General features: G+C 44.0%; 1 protein-coding gene across 11 annotated transcripts in view; it reads left to right on the top strand.

Annotated features, from left to right (window-relative positions):
• The window catches only part of SVIL (supervillin), a 154,598-nt gene that overhangs the window by 86,561 nt on the left and 55,293 nt on the right, over window positions 1–12,744 (top strand). For 3 of the 11 annotated variants that reach the window (XM_053654727.1, XM_053654726.1, XM_037165472.2), the window contains 8 exons: window positions 3,458–3,538; window positions 5,852–6,733; window positions 7,089–7,259; window positions 7,912–7,946; window positions 8,513–8,574; window positions 8,881–9,020; window positions 10,588–10,683; window positions 12,485–12,728. In XM_053654727.1, coding sequence (XP_053510702.1) covers window positions 3,458–3,538; window positions 5,852–6,733; window positions 7,089–7,259; window positions 7,912–7,946; window positions 8,513–8,574; window positions 8,881–9,020; window positions 10,588–10,683; window positions 12,485–12,728 — 1,711 coding nt within the window. The remainder of the gene's footprint in view (window positions 1–3,457; window positions 3,539–5,851; window positions 6,734–7,088; window positions 7,260–7,911; window positions 7,947–8,512; window positions 8,575–8,880; window positions 9,021–10,587; window positions 10,684–12,484; window positions 12,729–12,744) is intronic. The other 8 variants (XM_053654725.1, XM_053654723.1, XM_037165470.2 and 5 more) reach the window with 6 other exon arrangements.

The following is a 12,744-nucleotide window of genomic DNA, read 5'->3' as shown; positions in this document are numbered from 1 at the left end:
AGCAGATCAGGAAGGGCCTCTAGCCCATCACGAGGTCTTTGGGTTTTGAGAAGAAGACAGATCTGCCTTGCATTTAAAAATAATTCCTCTGGTTGCTGAGCTGAAAGTAGACTGCAGGTGGGCAAGCAGGAAAGTAGGCGGAATAATCAGGAGGTCATCTCAGTGATCTAGGTGGGGGATGGCGGTGCCTTGCTGTAGTATGATGGCAGCAGGGGTAGTGAAAAGAGGTCGTATTTTGAGAGTAACCGCAAGATTTGCTGATGATTTAGATGTGCTCTGTGCTCTATGAGAGAAACAGACAAGGCAGAGGTGAGCTCAAGGGTTTGGCCAGGGCACCTCAAAACAAGGGTGGCCATTGGCTGAACAAGGTAAGGATGGCTTTAGTACCAGTGAGGCTTGGAGGGAAATGGAAGGTTCATTTTTTGGTTGGGAGAAATTTAAAACATCTGTTGGATATACAAATGGAAGTGCCAAGTAGCCAGTTGAATCCAGAAGTCTGAGTTCCAGGGGGAGATTGGAATGGAGATAAGCACTGGGAGACAGGCAGTGTGGAAGAGAAAACTGGGTGACGCCATCCAGCCTTAGCCTGTGGGTGCAGCAGGAAAAAAGACAGAGCCTCTGCCACCCTTAGCCACGGAGGGGTGGGCGGTGAGTGGGACAGGAGATAGGGCAGCGAGCGATCAAGTGCTGCTAGTAGGTGAGTAAGAGGACAGAGAGGTAGCCACACTCTGCAGTTTAGTGAATAGAAGGTGCCCAGGGAAGCCTTGTTTAACTAAACAATCGTTGTTAAATTAAATTTAGATCTCTCCCCAATACCTTGTCTTTCTTTTCTGGTTTGGATGGCAGACATCCTCACCCAAATAAATGCCTTACCCAACCTCAAGGGTCCCGAGAGCCTTAATTTGAGAAATACTATTCTAAGTCACTCCTGCTTTTAATATACTTGAGGCAAACCCAGGCCCTCCTGTCCTTAAAGTCACATGACTTCTGAGCTGGAAACATGTATGTGTCATCCCTTTAAAATATAAAGCAGTGACCAATACACGTGCAGTGCTGTGCTGTCTTTGAAGAAGAAAGGAGACCAGCTTTCTGAAGGACTTACGATGTTCTCGGCACGATGCCTTCACATGTGTTAGTTCTCCTTCCATGCATTTGTGGGGTATATCAAATGTCAGAATTTGAGTAGCCCTTACCACGATGGTCGTTATTCGGGTTTTTGGCCAGTTCATGTTTAAGTTGTTACGGATAGATGCAACCCGGCAAGTCCCCATGGCTGGTTTTCAGTTTACAAACGCCAACTAAACGTATTCTGAACTCTCCTGGTAATTTTTTTATGGTGATACTGACCAAGTTTATTATTCTTAGTGAGGGTCATATTCACAAACCCCTTTAGCACTTCACAATTTACGAAGCAATCTATTACACAAAAAGCATCGGAGCCTTAATATCGCTCCGTGACGTAGATACATTGATTACATTAACTTGATGGTTCTGGGAAGCGAGTGTCCATTATTCCCTCTTCTTACTCTCCTGTGCTCTGTGCATTGCATCCTTTCCTAGCTGCATATGGTGTGCTAAAGTGTTCCTATGTTTATAGAATGTTGAGAAATTAGACCCTTTAGATAAAGTTGGAAATTAGAAAATGATTTCCCGTATACCTAAATTGTTTATTGGATGTGGGCTAAATTGCTATAATACTGGAGATAGGGCAGGGGGTGATAGGTTTGGGTGCAGAAAGACAGGGATACTATGGAGAAAAAGAAGTTCAAGTCTGATTGTCACAGATTGCAATGGTCACAGCAAAATGTACAGAAGTCCTTGCCCATCTGCGTAAACCAAAACTCAAACTAAAGTGATTTTAGAAAATGCAGAGAAGTTTATAGTCATTATAATTCTGTTCTTTTGGAGAGCGCTTTGGTCTAAAAAGTGTTTGCAGCCTGGTATGGAAGAACTCTTGCAGATAGGTTGGTAAGGGCTTGTACTGGTAAACATTTTAACTTACATGTAGAATTGCCATTTATTCTTTCTACATTATAAGAGGATGCAGCTAAGAACTTTGAGTATTCTTCCTGTGTCTTGTTTTCCACAGTTAGCACATGGTTTTCCTTGTCTGTGATTTTCTCTGAAATATCTTCTGCCTGGCATAATTACAGCTGACCCTTGAACAACACGGCGGTTCAGGGCACCGAGTTTAACTTGATCCCCCCAAAAGGTTAACGACAGTCATCCCTTGGTATCTGTGGGGGGTTGGTTCCAGGACTGCCCTCCACCCAAAGGAGACCCAAATTCTCAGATGCCCAGTCCCTTGTGTGAAACAGTGTTGAACAGTGAGTGAGTCGGCTCTTCACATCTGCAGTTTGTTCAGTCCACGGACGTGAGACCCAGGGATCCAGAGGGTCGACTGTGGTTACTGAGCAAATTCCACGTACAAGAGGACCGTGCATTGCAAACCGGAGTTGTTCAAGGGTCAGCTGTGCTGTGTCATAGTCTTTCATTATGTTCCACTGAGTACTAAGGAGTGAATGTGTCCAATGTATACCATCTTGCCAAGCATGATGGAGGCTTTTTAATGGTTGGTTGGTACCTGATTCACCTTTGTTACTTCTCAGAGTCTTGTACATAGTAGGAACTCTATAAACATTTATGGAATAGACTTGAGTACTATTGATAAATGTTTTGGCTACGTTATTCAGTGATAAATATAAAAAGAAAATGTATAATAGCAATTAAAGATATGATCTTATTGACTCTTCTTATTCCATTATTTGGTATGTACTGTTTTGGATACTATTTTTATATTTAGCTGTTTACCAATGTACCTTGACAAAACCTATGGGTGATAAGTTATCTTATATTTTTAATCCAATTTTTACAAGAGAATTGACTGGTATTTGTGCGCAAAGTATGACTATTAAAGATTCTTAACAGTTTCAAATTACCTAAAAAACACTGCGTTTGGTGGCTTTTGATATAGTTATTTTTCTCTTGATTTTAGCAGTGAACCAAATGTCCTGGAAATTCTATGATGTGAATATAAACCTCATGACAAAATATGCTTACACATTTTCAAAAGCCAGGATCACTCTTTACTTAACAGAAATCAGCCTTTACGTTTTAAATTACAATCGATTTCCTAAAACCTCTTTAGTGTGAGTTTTGGTTTACACTGACGGGCCAGAACCCGTCTGTCACCGCCTCTACACATTTTGCGGTGACCATCGCAGTCTGTCACAGTCAGACCCGAACTTCTGTTTCTCTAGTAATATCCCCGTGATTCCACACCCAAATCTGTCATCCACCTCCCTATCTCCAGTATTACAGCAGTTTAGCCAGTGCCAATAAGCAATCCAGGTGTGTGGGAAGATGTTTTTTTTCCAACTAGAAAGGGTCTGATTTCTGTGTATATGTTGACATTTTAATAGAAATTTTCTGAAGTTTTGTTTTTTGTACATGATAGTACGGGGAAGCTCAAACATGAGTGGTTTCTCCAGAAAGATTCCGAAGGGGACACACCTTCACTTATCAACTGGCCTTCCAGGTACATCCCAAGTTGCAACGCTTGGCCTCTGTGTCCGAGTGCTCCTGCTCTCCCTGCCCCGCCCCCACCCCGTGCAGCTACCCTCTCTGGTAGCAGCGCGTGTGAAAAGCCTGTGTTCACCAGGGGCCTGGGAAGCTACTGCCTAACTGTTTGCTTTTCTCCTTCAGTTGTCCATTCCCTCTAACAGCATTTCCTTTTGCTCCTCTATTTGAAAAATCTTTTAGACGACTCCTCTCGCTTTTTCTCCTCTCTCTGCCAACTCACACTCGGCCAGCCTTCCAAGCACCTCCGGGCGTCTCGGTCTCTTGTGGCCAACCAGCTGGTGTCCCATCTTGTCCACATCCCTCCCCAGGCACTGCAGCCTCCCTGTCTTCATGTCTCCTCATCTCTACACCGATAGTTCATTTCCAGCAGTTACTTTGAGAGCCTGTTGTTTTAAAAGCAGACAAAAGCCCCTGTCATTTCATTTTTCAGGTTGGGGGCAGGGAAGGCAGAAAGAGTAAGAATGAATAAGTCGGTGGCGGGACAAAGCACCCCTATATCGAGTTTCTGACAGTCACTTTGTTCTCAGCTGAGGACAACGTTCAGATTGTCTGATTAGAAGGACACATTCCACAGGAGAACTTGAACCGTTTTCATCTTCTTTTGATGAACAAAGCTTATATAGTCTGAGAAAAGTAACAACTCAGAATCCTTTCCCCCCCTAAATTACTCATAGTAACTGTCTTTGTTTTTCTTTAATGAAGTATACATAGATATCCTGCTTCTATGTTGAAAAACATGTAGGCATTTATATCACATTTAGCAGGGTGTGCTAGTCATTTAAAAAAAAAACAGCCTCTTCTGGAAGGATAATCAGAAGTAATTATTTCTCTGACTAATCTTAAGTAAAGGCAGCTTTTACATCCCCAAGAAATCACTTTTTTCCATTCTAAAGGCATTCTTCATTTTTAAAAAATAGTATCCCATTATTAATCAATTTCTAAGTAGTTTCAACAGTTCTTCCTCTCTCACTCAGTGGCATTTCAAAAAGCAAAAACAGGAACTTGCTGGGACTATTAAAGCCATGTGCCTTGAAAGCATCACATAACATTTTGTCCCTTTTCGTTCCATTTAAAAGATAAAGCGACTGAGGCCTGCCTGGTAAGTTACCTGAGACCACACAGCTAGAACCAGCTGAGCCAGCGCTGGAACAGAGGTCTCTGAGCGCCCCACGGCCAGAGCGCTTGATTCCTTTGCTTCTGCAGCTGTAGAAGAGTAGAAAAGTAGCTTGTTTATACAGTTTTTTTTTTAAGATTTTATTTCTTTATTTTTGGAGAGGGGAAGGGAGGGAGAAAGAGAGGGAGAGAAACATCAATGCGTGGTTGCCTCTCCCATACCCCCTACTGGGGACCTGGCCCACAACCCAGGCATGTGCCCTGACTGGGAATCAAACCGGCAACCCATTAGTTCACAGGCCAGCACTCAATCCACTGAGGCATAGCTTTTAAAACAGATTTCAGTTTTGCTTTCAGATATTTAAATAGTCCCAGAAACAACCAGACCAATCTCTTTTTACATTACTCGTGAACTAACGGCCTAATGGGAGTTGCCAGTCCAGAGGAGAGAAAATGTGCAGTTTATTAATTCTTTCAACAAATATCTTTTCTCTAACATTCTTCTGGGTGCTACAGTTGTTAGTAGTAACGATGTCCAAACTGATGGCGTGTGTCCTGAATGACTGAATGCAGTCTGAGTTGCATGAAAAAGCTTGTGAATGTTTAGTTGTGTGCTTGAAAAAGGTGATTTATTTGTTGCGTCTTGAACTCAATAAAAAAGTGATCACGCATGCTCTTACATTTCCAGGAGACGATGAAATTACATTTGGCCCATAGGGGTAGTCATGCTGGAAACGACCCCTCAGTCCTTTGTGGGCTGTACATGCGGAAAGCTGGCCACCCGCAACTGCAGCCTCAGTGTGTCTAATGCATACTGCTGGGGTTCAGTTAGGGCTTTTTTCTGCACTCCTGGGTATTCATCTAGTCAAAAGGTATCCATTCCCTTCCAGGACAGCGTCTCACCCCTCAGCTTTACAGAGGTAGAGTTAATTTTTCACCATCCGAGCAGATGAATGCACATTCAGAAACTCAACTCAAAATCGTTCATCTTGCAAACAGTGGGTTTCTGACATTAACCGCCCCCGGTGCTTTCTCACCCATTGTTCTCTCTTTGGGTTTACTTCCATTTACCGGTCACCCATGATGCACACGCATGCTTCCTTCCCATTGAGCGGTTACTACACTTTGCAACTTAAACCCTTTTTCTTTCTTAAAGAATTAAAGTTAGAGAAAAGTTGGTGAAAGAGGAGAGTGCTCGCAGCAGCCCTGAACAGGCCTCAGAGTCCTTAACTCAGAGGAGACATCAACCAGTGCCGGTGCATTACCTGTCCTTTCAGTCAGAAAACTCGGCCTTCGATAGGGTCACAGGCAAAACAGCTGGCTCTGCACGACAGCCGACGCGGGGCTATGTCCAACCAGCAGATCCCGTGCACACGGCCGTGCTGGTGACCCCGGAAACCCCAGAAAGTATGTCTGAGTGCAGCTGGGTAGAATCAGCCACACAGAACATGATAAAGCCTCCTGCCCTGAAGGTTCTCGAAGGTGAGAGAAAGGAGACCCCCATCCTCCATATCTGTGAATCACAAGCAGAAGAAGATGTGCCCCTCGCAGAAGCTCTCGAAAAAAGCAGAAAAGCACTCTTGGCTCTGGAGGATGGTGGGCTTGAGAGAAGTCTTGAAGACCCCTCTGCAAAGGAGGATGCTGGCAAGCCTGCTCTTGGCACCACCACCATAGAACATAGGAAGGAGCCAGAAAGTCCGTCACACATACCTCAAACCCAGAACCAGTTCACTGAGAGGACGGGCAGGAGCGAAATGGTTTTGTATGTTCAGAGAGAGCCTGTATCCCAAGATGCCGGCGTGACAGATCACAAAAAAGAAGCACCTAGGAGGAAGCACAAGGTCCTCACCCGCTCCCTGTCTGACTACACGGGCCCCCCTCAGCTCCAGGCCCTGAGGGGTAAGGGGCAGTCCGAGCTGCAGAGTTCCAGAGCTGAGGGGCCCCACGTGGAGGCGAGCGTGCTGGACACCAGGGTCTCTGTCGCCCAGCTCCGCAATGCGTTTCTGCAGCCTGCCAGTGCCAGCAAGAAACCTGAACTGTAGGTGATGTTTCCAACGTCCTCCCAATGTGTCACTTGCACGTCCTTGGCAGAATGATTCACTTCTCGACTTGTGTTGTGTCCCGCATTGAGTCCTATTTAAGCTTAGCTCACCAGTGTGCAGGGCAGACCACACAGGACACGGCTCCAAAACTACCATTCTGCTTCGCCTACTAATGGGGAGCCGGAGGATGGGTCTCGGGAATGCTCCTCTCCTTTACATGCATGGGACAGGCATGCAGTGGGATTTTGCAGTGTCTGTGTCTTGACTCACTGAGATGCATAAACCTTTGCTCTATTCTCTCTCTGTCTCCCCGGTCCCCTGCCGTATCCTCTCTCCCGATGGTTCTAAAAGCCAAACTCGGCTTGAGAAGTCAACCACAGGAGTTGGCTTGCCTACCGGCGTGGAACGGGAGAGAGGGTCCCGGAAACCACGACGCTATTTTTCTCCTGGTGAAAGTAGAAAAGCTTCTGAGAGATTTAGAACTCAACCTATAACCTCAGCAGAACGAAAGGAATCGGATAGGTAGGCATGTGTATGTCTAGGGGCTTTAAGAGAACCCGCACAGTATTTTCACTTCAGTGATGGTCCCGGTGCTGTTTAAAGGGGGTGTGGTGACTCCATGATTTTTCCATCTAATAGATAAGGAATTTTTATTTGGCTTATATAAATGGATGTTTAAAGAATGTTGTCCATGACAACAGTATCCCAAGACACCTTCTAGACTGCTTTCAGACTGTAAGAAGTAAGATCTTCATTTAATGTTTTTAATTTGTTGTGCTCTTGTTAAATTAGAATCCAAATTGAGTACCCACCACATTTTACAGTGGAAATCACTTAGGGGTGTTCGTTTTATAAGTGTCTTCCTTCATGCCGTATTTGAGTTTTATATTATCACTTGATTATCCTGAGAAATGATAAGGTTTGTCTAAACAATTATCATCGGTCGTGTTCAATAAGTCACACTTGACTCCAGTTTGTCTCCATGAGGTGTGCACTTGGCTGGGCTGGGCACACACAGTCTGTGGGGTCTGTTAACTGCACACATGTACTCACAACTGGAATTGCTATCAGAATCATATCCTAAAGAGAGTTTAATTGCATTGTTATTTTATATGGGTCTTCTACTTCCACCAGCTAATTTTTTGTTGTTATTATTTGTTAATGTCTTTCCTAGGTCAACTTCGAATTCAGAAATGCCAACCGCCGAGGGCAAGTATCTGTTTCCCTTTTGCTTCTTTATTATCTCCCCCAGATTAGGTTTAAATGATTTTCACTTTTTGAGAATGAGATTATTGTTCGTATCTATTTCTTCCTCTCCTGAGGGTTTTCTTTTGGTGAGTATACTAAAACCCAGTTAGGGTTTTCAGACGATCTTCCCCTTAGTTTTTCAGAGAGTTAGAGAATCGCTGAGTGAGCAATAATGAAACAACTGACTTGATCCGAAGAAGCAGGTATTTCTTGTTACTGGTGCTATTGAACGATAAAGACGAGACATGCCTTCCCAAAAAGTCTATTATGAAATCTCAATTTGTCAAATAGCACAGTAGAAAATTACTATCCAGACAGCATTTGTTTGGTTAATTGCAATGCAAATGAGCACCTTTTCACTGAGCAGAAGAATAGGCTCCCGGTCAGGGGGGAATATTGCCCCGGGTAATTTTTAGTATATCTGTTCTTACATTCACAGGATTTCCAGGTCAGCCTTGGGACACTTTTTAGAGTATTTACCTGTATTTTCTAATGACGTCCACTTTTTCTTTTGTGGCTTTTTACAGATGAAGAAAAGGTAGATGAAAGAGCCAAGCTGAGTGTTGCTGCCAAGCGGCTGCTTTTCAGGGTAAGATGTGCTGTTGCGTTTGAGTAGAAACCGTCACCCTGCTGAGGGAGGCACCTGGCCTTGCCCTGCACCTGGGCCCGCTGCAGCCTACCCAGCTCCCGCTTACCTGTGGTCCTCTCCCCATCTTTGACTGGTGTGACCACCGGCTAACACAGAATGAGAGTGCACTTCTGATGAAGGATTCGAATCTCTCTGGATTCGCCCCTGTGCCCCAGGAGTCCTGGAGGGGAACAGAGTAGAGGCATTTTCCTCTCCCAATTTCCTTTCCTCATACTCATGAGGATTCCACCATGTTTCTGATCTCAGGAAATGGAGAAGTCCTTTGATGAGAAAAACGTTCCAAAGCGACGTTCGAGAAACGCGGCCGTAGAGCAGAGGCTGCGGCGTCTGCAGGACAGATCCCACACCCAGCCCGTGACCCCGGAGGAGGTGGTCATTGCAGCCACGTGAGTCTCCCTTTGGTGCTCGGGGCTGTGGCTTCTTTTTACAAAGAGATTTAAAGATTTTTAAGTAAAACAAGGTGGTTGGGAGATGGTTTAGTTAGCAGCCATGGAGAAGCTGGTGTTTAGAGATTTTTCTTGCTGGAGTTTCTCAGAACCTCGTAATAGGAGGTGTTATCTATTGCATCTATCGGAAAAACATGAAGATGAATTTTGTTTAATTTTTTGTCTGTGCATTTTCTTATCTCTTGCACACTGGAAATTTGACAACATGAATGTAGATGGATTAATCTAATGAATCCCATGCATTCATCACCCAGTTTCAACAATCGTTAGCTCCTGTCCCTAGATCCGCACCCTCCTTCCCTTCCCCTCGCATTATTTTCAGGCAAACCCCAGACACCACTTTTCACGTAAATGCGTTAGTGCATATCTTGAAAAGCAAAGTGTTTTTAAAAATAATCAAAAAATGTTTTAATTTAGTTGGAAGTTTGATGACTTTTCAAACTTTAGGAAGTAATTTTTGAACAGTATGTTCTAATATATTCAGAATGGATTTCCCAAAGAAATTCATTCATTCAGAGATAATTACTTCTCTAAAGTGAAAAGTTTTATTAGTTTTTTTTAAAGATTTTTATTTGTTTTTAGAGAGAGGGGCAGGGAGGGAGAAAGTGAGGGAGAGAAACATCAGTGTGAGAGAGAAACATCCATCAATTGCCTCTCATATGTACCCTGACCAGGAACTGAACCCACAACCCAGGCATGTGCCCTGACTGGGATTTGAACTGGCAACCCTTTGCTTTGCAAGATGACACCCAACCAACTGAGCCACACCGGTCAGGGCATTTTTTTGAAAATTGGTTTCGGGCTTCCCCTGGACACACACACACACACATTCTGAAAAAATGATGTGAACTCACTTGGCAGTGACATCCCCAGAGGCCTCTGTACCACGGCCCACACCTGTGAGTCTGCTCTTTGATCAACTGCCTGCATTTCCTCTCTAAGCTACTTCTCAACATTTTGGTGTAGTTTTGGATGAATATATCCTATGCCCATTAGGAAGGCTTAGCAAATCAGTTTATTTTCATTGAAATTTTGATTCTTTGAATATTTGAGTGGCTGTTGTAAAACACAAAGCAGCTACCTGTGGGAATAAAAAGGTGAATATAAGCAAAAACGATCACCTTGTCAGGCTCTGACTCTGCTCTGATGAGCCTACAGATCATGTGCAGACACCGACTCTTTAAAAAATAAATTGAGGAAAACATCCTAAAAATGGGCATAATCTACTGATACCCTTATGGTTGACACTAGCTTTCTTTAATTTTTTTTCAATGAGAGTATTTCTTTTGAAGATAGCCTATTCTTATTCTATTTACTTTGAGTAGCCTCTATTATTTCCTGTTTGTTATTGCTTTTCAAGTTCTTCTGTGATTTTCCCAAAGAAATGAACAAATAATTTTGTTAAAATATTTGATTTCACATTTCTGAATGGAAAACTATGCTTTCCCTAATGCTTCTTTTCTTCTTTCTCCTTATGAATGTTCCTTCTTTGGCAATTGCTTTAAAGTGAACCTCTTCCTGCTTCGTGCTCTGTGGCCACCCACCCTGTAATGACAAGACTTCCTAGTCCCACTGTAGCTAAGAGCACTGTGCAGCCTGCCAGGTACTGGACAGCGATAGCGGCATGTGGCCCGAGGGCAGAGATGCTAGACTGCAGACGGGTCTGAGGATCTTGAATGCCTTTCATTTGCTTGACAATAAGTCGGTGCAATGTCTTGTTCTGGGAATGTGTGCCATTTTCCTAAGTCATAGTGCGAGACACTGATGACTTCCCGTAGGCCTGCATGAGGAAACGCTCCAGCCGCCTGCTTCCATGACGTGGTAGAACTAGAATCACCCTAACTCACTTATCCATGTGTTTGGCTTCCATTTTTCATACACATCGCCGTCCTTAAGAAATGTCATTCTTCCATTTAAAACACTAGAACTTGATAAACAGTAATAGGAAAATGGATGTTAGTGTGAATATTAAAATTTCAATAATACCCAGGTTTTTTGAAACATGTGTAGACACAAATAAGTATTAAAAACAATCCTGCCTGTTTCAAATGGATAGACAAAGCCATTATATTTGGGGGTTAGGATATTAAGAATTTATAGCGTCTGAAAGGTGTTTCATTATCGTGTTTTTAAATTGTGTCCTTAAGGCAAAAATAACCGCCCCCCGTTTTACTATTATGGGCAAAAACACAGAGGCTACACATAAGACCAAAAGAAGCAAAATGACAGTGCAGGAGTGAAGCCAGCACAGCCCAGGTGCTGGGACTCGCCTGGTAAGGAGGTGACGGTTACCCTCCCAGGTCACCCGCTGGCCTCAGAAAAGACACCAAGACAGGGCGATGCCTTTCGGCCATCTCCCTTCTGCCCTGGGACAGCGACGCCGCTCTTGTCTGGCACAACATGTGACGTGGTGATTAACCGAAGTCAAGGCAGAATAAACCGTTTACTGGATTTGAGGGTCGGATGTGCCAGCGGCGGAGGGGGCCTTGTCTTCAACCTCTGAGGATCCCCTCGGCCATGTTACTGGACGCCTTCTCTGCCTGGGAGCCAGAGGGACCTGCCGGTGTCCGAAATTTCCTTTGCTTTTCAAGTTACTGACTTAAATAACTTTTAAAAAAATTGGGAGAAATCTGTGAGAGAAAGTGCTGGAGAGAAGGAGTGAAAGAATCTTTAAAATTCAACCATTTGTGTTTAGCAAGTGAAAATCAAAACCCTGGGTTGCCGATAATGTTGTTAACAGCATGATTATCTAACTATTCACTATTTAAAACGGAACGACCACCTTCTGAACCACATAGTTAGGTAATGTCTAAATGTGCCATAGGTCACAGGTGGCAAACGCAGGGCCCATGGGCCGAATCCGGCCCTCCACCTTGTTTTATCCAGCCCGGCACCTTGTTTCTACCTGGCGGCGGTGTCGAGCTCTGGCTTAACAGTTAAGGAGCAGTTACATTATACAGCCCTAACATTACATTCAGCCCTTTGAAGGCAACTGCGAGGCTGATGTGGCCCCTGGTGACAATGGGTTTGACACCCCTGCCAGAAGTGATGCCTTAAGACTCCCTGTAGCCTTGTTTATTGCTGACTCCTACAAGACAACTTTCTCTCTAAAATAAGGTATGCCCAAGATGACTTCAATTTCTCAGTTAGGGAATTTAATTTTCAGAGCTACTTCAGGGCTAGAAAGTCTGCTCTTTATGAAATTGACAAGGCTGGTGTCCCAGGCTACTCTGCTTTTTACCATCTCCTTTAATAGCTTAACACCTGCCTGCACCTGTCTTAAATGGACATAGGCAAAAATAAAGCCCTTTCAAAATAGACACTTGGAAGAATGTTAACATGCAAAATTAGTGGTGGGCTTGTGTTTGTTTCTATCTGTGTCACTGACTTTTTCTCCCTTGCAGATTACAGGCATCTGCTCACCAAAAGGCCTTAGCCAGAGACCAGGCAAATGAGGGCAAAGATTCTGCTGAACAAGGTGAACCTGATTCCTCCACTCTAAGCTTGGCAGAGAAGTTGGCCTTGTTTAACAAATTGTCCCAGCCAGTCTCAAAAGCTATTTCTACCCGAAACAGAATAGACACGAGACAGAGGAGAATGAATGCTCGCTATCAAACTCAGCCAGTCACACTTGGAGAGGTGGAACAGGTGGGTACGCTCTCTT

The sequence above is a fragment of the Artibeus jamaicensis genome, unplaced genomic scaffold (assembly GCF_021234435.1).
Source record: "Artibeus jamaicensis isolate MK-2021 breed Jamaican fruit bat unplaced genomic scaffold, CSHL_Jam_final contig_867, whole genome shotgun sequence".
In the NCBI taxonomy this organism is placed as follows: domain Eukaryota; kingdom Metazoa; phylum Chordata; class Mammalia; order Chiroptera; family Phyllostomidae; genus Artibeus; species Artibeus jamaicensis.
This window is presented reverse-complemented; position numbering and strand designations above follow the sequence as displayed.